We start from the raw sequence: 5,777 nt of genomic DNA, 5'->3' as shown, positions 1-5,777 counted from the left end.
TTGTTTCCTCATATTTGGGAAGTTTTCTGCTATTACTTCTGCCCATATTTTTTTAATGTCATTTGTGTTGACTCCTTCTTTCTCATTGATGCCTGAGAAATTTCCTGATAAAGGAAGTCTTAAAGGGTACTTCAAACATATCTAGATTCTGGGAAAGCAGCAGCACCAGATCCAAGATGGCGGCCAGCAGGAGGCTGAGGAAAGAACTCGAAGAGATCCGCAAATGCAGAATGGAAAACTTGCGTAACACCCAGGCTGATGAAGCTAATTTATGGACTTGGCAAGGGCTTATTGTTCCTGACAACCCTCCATATGATAAAGGGGCCTTTAGAATTGAAATCAACTTTTCAACAGAGCATCCACTCAAACCACCAAAGATCACATTTAAAACAAAGATCTGTCACCCAAACATTGAGGAAAAAGGGCAAGTTTGCCGGCTGGTAATTAGTGCTGAGAACTGGAAGCCAGCGACCAAGACTGACCAAGTAGTCCAGTTCCTCAGAGCACCGGTGAACGGCCCCCAGCCTGAGCACCCGCTCCGGGCCGGCCTAGCTGACCAATACTCTAAGGAGCGTAGAAAATTCTGTAAGAATGCTGAAGACTTTAGAAAGAAATATGGGGAAAAGCGAGCTGTGGGCTAAAATCGGCTACGAATGATTCCGGCAAGTCTGAGCACAGCCCCCAGCAGTGCATGCAGACAGCCTGCACAGCAGGACTCTGCACAACTGACACGCGCCACCACCTGGGGTTCACTTGGGGCAGCTACTACCCTTCTACAGTTTTCTTAATCAAAAGGGATGGGGCCAGGGAGATAGCTCAGTAGAATAAGTGCTTGCTTGGCAAGCGCAAGGGCCAGAGTTCAATCCCCGGTTCCGCAAAAAAAAAAAAAAAAGGGATCTAGTAACCTGTACAGAAAGGATTAAATTTCAGATAGTCTAAAATACATATATATATATATATCTGTGTCTCATTATTCTTTTTTTTTTTTTTTTTTCGGAACAGGGGCTTGAACTCAGGCCCTTGAGCTTACTAGGCAAGCACTTATTCTACTGAGCCATCTCCCCGGCCCCAGTGGATCATTATTCTAACAAACTACAAATAACAGCATTAAGGAAATAACCAGGGGAATTTCTCAGTATTTGATAAGATTAAGATATTCTTGTTAATGTACACTTAAAGGATACTATTATTTCAGTTAAAAAGCTAAGTCCTCCTTCAGAAATATTACCAAAAAAAGTCAATATAAGCCAGCCATTCTACTACTAGGTACACACTCACAAGAACGGAAAACAGCATTCTGAGAGAAAAGCAGACATTGGAGCGCCACGCGGAAGGACAGCGTGTCCAATGAATGGCACGGGGACAACTGAGCAGCGATGCCCAGGGAAAACTATGATTGCAGCTCAACTTATTTCATACCCCAGATAAATGACTTCAGATAAAATAAAGATTTAAATGTGAAAGGATTAGAATATTAAAATATGTGCTTGCTTCGGCAGCACACATACTAAAATTAGAATATTAAAATATAACAATATCCTTTTTATTTGACGATATCCTTAAACAAAAATCAGCTCGGTATGGTGGCTCATGCCTGTGATTCCAGTGTTCAGGAGGCTGGGAATAGAGTGGGGTGGTGTTCAAGGCCTGTGTGGAACACACAGCAAGAACTTACCACAAAATCCACCCCCAAAAAAAAAAAAAAAGACCAGCCACAAACAACAGTAAAAGAATGATAAATACATCCATAGTAAAATTCAGCGCTTTGGTTCATCATTCTAAAGTAAAAACACAAGTCGCCAGCAAGAATATCTACAGCATTTAAATCCACAGAAATGGATTAATATTAGTAATATAGTGGATCTTATCAGTAAGGTAATAGCAAAAATTAAAAAGAGATAAACAGCAGGGTGAGGTGTGGCAGCACGTGCCTGGAATCACAGCACTCAGGAGGCTGAAACAGAAGACTGCTGTGTTTGTGGCAAGCCTGGGCTACACAGCAAGTTCAAGGCCACCCTGAACTACAATGAGAGCCTGTCTCAAAAAAAAAAACAAAAAACAGAGAACCAGCAAAGGATACAAAGAGTTCAAGGCCAGCCTAAACTACACAGTGAGACCCTGTTTCAAAAAAATCGATGGATGAATGGATGGACAGAAATCAACAAACTAAATTTCCAGAAGAAATGTAATGGCCAAAAAGAGTGATGCTTAATTTTAATACTAATTTTAAAAATTCTAATTAAAAACAAAGTATCATTTCACTTTAAAAGAACAATTTTACAATCTGACCTAACAAATTTGAGAACTACTGATATTCTCATACCCTATTAATGGCAGTATAAACAGACAGCCTACAAGGCTGGTGTTAGGGTTTCTCCCTGAATGTCCCCCAGAGCACCAGGAGCTGGTAAGTGGGGCTTGTGGAGGTGACTGGGCTGCAAGGGCTCATGTGCTGTGGAGCAGTGGGTCACTGCACATAGGTGCCAGGAGGGCTCCCCCTTGATGGCTCTGAGCATGTGCCAGGCCCTTCTACTGTGCAGCTGCACCCTGAAGTGGGCTGGCTGTGGACTGAAACCTCTGTACTATGAGCCAAAACAAAGCTCCGCTCTGTGGCTCATGGGTGTCAGTGATGAGAAAGTGACTAAGACAGCTGAATACGAGCCCATCAGATCCCACTAACTTTCTTCCCAGCTGCACGTACTGAAGAAACTCTTACATGCTTAAGAAACATGAGCCCGAGGGCTGGCCAGATAGCTCAGCGAACTAAAGTGTCCGCTTCAGCAGAGCCCAGCAGCTGTTGTTCGATTCCCGGCCTGCCGTGCCCACCCCATCCCCTCGGTGTGCTGACTGAAATTGGGTGGTACAAGCCTGTAATCCCAGCCCTTGGGAGGCTGAAAACAGAAGGATCACTAGAGTCTGATCTGTGCACTGAGACTCTGTACACCTTGTAGACCTTGTCCTAAATTCATTTAAAAAAAAAAAAAAAAAAAGAGCCCAAACACAGCTCACAGTTGGCTTATGACAGCAGAAGCTTCTGAACACATTACATACTGCCCATCAGTGAAAATGAACCGACTATAATGTAATTTTTATCTTCCACAGAGGTGAATCTCACAAAGAAAAATGCTGACTGAAATAAATCACAATGTATCCTAAAAGACACATGTAAGGGGCTGGTGAGATGGCTCAGTGGTCTAAAGCACCTACTTAGAACAAGCTTAGCAAAGCACAGGGACTGCGGTTCAATCCCCCAGCACCACATGCCAGCCAGCCCCGCCCCCTGGTGGGCTGAGCTGGCCACACACAGACACATACACAAATAAATAAATAAATAAAAATTTAAAAAAGAAAAACACCTGTTAACACCATGTGACCAGCCTGGGGGTTCCTTCTTCCTGGAAGCCTCAACTTCCGGAGGACCACTCTTCTAGTTCTCCAGTACTAATCCCCCTCAGACCTCTCAACACCTGGAGCACCCAGTGCAGAGCCACTGAGCCCTACCCTACGCCCACTCCTCCCTCCAGCCCAGACCTCTCCCCTGAAGTGTGCACTTGGGTCTCCCTACCCTTCTGCGACACCTCGACCTGAATGTGGAAGCATTTCAAACTTACTGTTATAAAAACCAACTCTTTGTCCTCCATCCTAAGCCTACCCCACCTATAAATCCTTTGATCTCAGCTAAATGCAACCCCTTCCTTTCAGGTGTGCAGTGGGTTGACAACTGGTGGTCAACTTGGAACACCCAGCTGAGTCATCCAAGTGCTGGGTGTAGGAGGCCCTTCTGGGGACTGCAGCAAGCAATATAAAAAGAAGAACTAGAGAGGAAAAAGGTGTCCTTAGGGGCTGCTGGTTCTACCAGAGGAGTTTGCCATCGGGCTTCCTGATATGACTTCAGCTGTTCTCATCACCGAAGGAGCTCCAGACCTTGTTGCAGAGAATGGCTACGACTCACCTTGGGGGAGCTCTGGCTCCAGAGCAGAAAACGATGCACAGCCCAGTCTCCTGGAGAAGTCTGTGGCATGGGCTTTCCTGACATGAACTTGGCTGTTAATGTCAGAGGAGCTCGGAACCCTGCTCTCGTGAGCATGGCTGTGGTACTTTGGGGGGGAGCTCTGGTTCTTCTTATTTTAAGCATCACTTCCTGGCTCCAGTGAAGACCTCTCAGCCTGCTGGTATAGATCATTCATCTCGGTGGCACAGACTTTCTAGCTTCTACCACTGCCCTTGGTTTCATAGTGCAGATCCTTGAAATAGTCTTGCATGAGACATGGCATGGGTTCTTGGCCTCCGCTTGGACTCTTGGGGCCAGTAAAAGGTTCTAGGTCTTCAGCTGGACTCATATAGGACACCGCTGTGAGATCCAGGCCATTAGTTGGATTCTTTTGTCTTTAGTGCGTGGATAGACTTCTCACTTTTTTGTACTAAACACTTTGGGTAAGTACTATGAAATAATCCTGTCAATTACATGTCTCACACTGAATCATTTTCCTTATAAACCCGACTACAGCAAGGTGCTTAGGAAAAATGGAGTCATCCTGAACTCCCCTTCTCTAACAACAGTCCTCACTTTCTACTGCCTGTTTCTAAAGCATTCAGTCAGATGCAAGCACTTCTCACCCTCCACCAGTGCCTCCTGGCCAAGCCTCCACGGTGTGCAGTAGCCTCTGGACTGCTCCTGCGCTCCCAGCTGGACTCACGCTGCTCACTAGGCCTTCTCCACATACTGTGCTCAACACAGCAATAGCAAGGGCCTTAGAAACAGGTTAACAGTTTACACCATTTCTCTGCTGCAAACTCCACTGCTACCCACTTAACTTGGAATAAAAGCCAACAACTACAAAGGCAGTACATGACTCACCGCCTGCTCCCACCATGGTTCTGAGAGCGCTCCTCACTCACTCAGCCTCAGCTCTGGGCTCCTTCAGCAAGCTGGGAACGCACACATCAGGTCCTGTGAGACTCTCCACTACCCTGCCTGGTGCCTTCTCAAAAGGTCCAATCTATTTGAAGTTCCAGACTTCCCTTTTCCCTTCTTTCATCGAGCCCTATTTTTTCTCTATGCTGTTTTTCATATTCTAATGTGCTATTAGAACATGTAATTGATTTGATCTCCTTCAACTAAAGCATAAGCTCCACAAAGGTTGGGCTTCACACGTGTTTTGACACATAGTTGGTGCTCACCAAATAGGTGCTACAAAATGAATGAATGAATGAATGAATACACTGAAGAAATCAGACTTGTGCCTGACCTCTGGCAATGGTTCAGTATTTGCTACTCAAAGGGTGGATCTGATTGATGAGGAATTAACAGGCAGCCATTCTTACTATTCTGCCAGCTTCAAGGACCAAGACAGGAGCTACCTACTTGCTAACACTTCTTTGCTGGCAGCGCTCCCCTCCACTTCAGATGGTTCTGTGGCAGCAGTGTCTTGACCGGGCTCCTTAACTCTTTCATCAGTGAGAAGGCTCACGGCCTGGGTGATGTCCCCATTGCTGGCCTAAGGACAGAAAGAAAACCGGAAATGTCAAACGCAAAGCATCACAGCATTTGAATAGTACATTCATTTTTTGGTTACACTTCCTTACTATACTGGTGACACTGAATAAATCTAGGGTCGGAGGTATGAAGAAGGACAGTAAATCTAATCTGCTCCAAGGATAGGAAACACCCAGTTAGAGGAAGCAAGTTGCTACACCTTGATTTCCTGTAACAAACAAAGATGGAACCCAGCCGGGCGTGGTGGTCCATGCCTGTAATCCCAGCACTGGGGGGGGGG

The 5,777-nt window shown here is 45.5% G+C and overlaps 1 protein-coding gene and 1 pseudogene across 7 annotated transcripts in view; one reads left to right on the top strand and one right to left on the bottom strand.

The window, feature by feature from the left end:
* Nucleotides 1-5,777, bottom strand: part of Usp28 (ubiquitin specific peptidase 28) — a 68,068-nt gene that overhangs the window by 46,353 nt on the left and 15,938 nt on the right. For all 7 annotated transcript variants that reach the window (XM_023721090.1, XM_023721091.1, XM_023721092.1 and 4 more), the window contains one exon: nucleotides 5,366-5,498. In XM_023721090.1, coding sequence (XP_023576858.1) covers nucleotides 5,366-5,498 — 133 coding nt within the window. The remainder of the gene's footprint in view (nucleotides 1-5,365; nucleotides 5,499-5,777) is intronic.
* On the top strand, nucleotides 177-641 carry LOC105742887 (annotated as a pseudogene).

Source organism: Octodon degus, unplaced genomic scaffold (genome assembly GCF_000260255.1).
Source record: "Octodon degus isolate 3935 unplaced genomic scaffold, OctDeg1.0 scaffold00080, whole genome shotgun sequence".
Classification (NCBI taxonomy): Eukaryota; Metazoa; Chordata; class Mammalia; order Rodentia; family Octodontidae; genus Octodon; species Octodon degus.
Note: the sequence above shows the minus strand (reverse complement) of the source record. Positions and strands in the feature narration are given on the sequence as shown.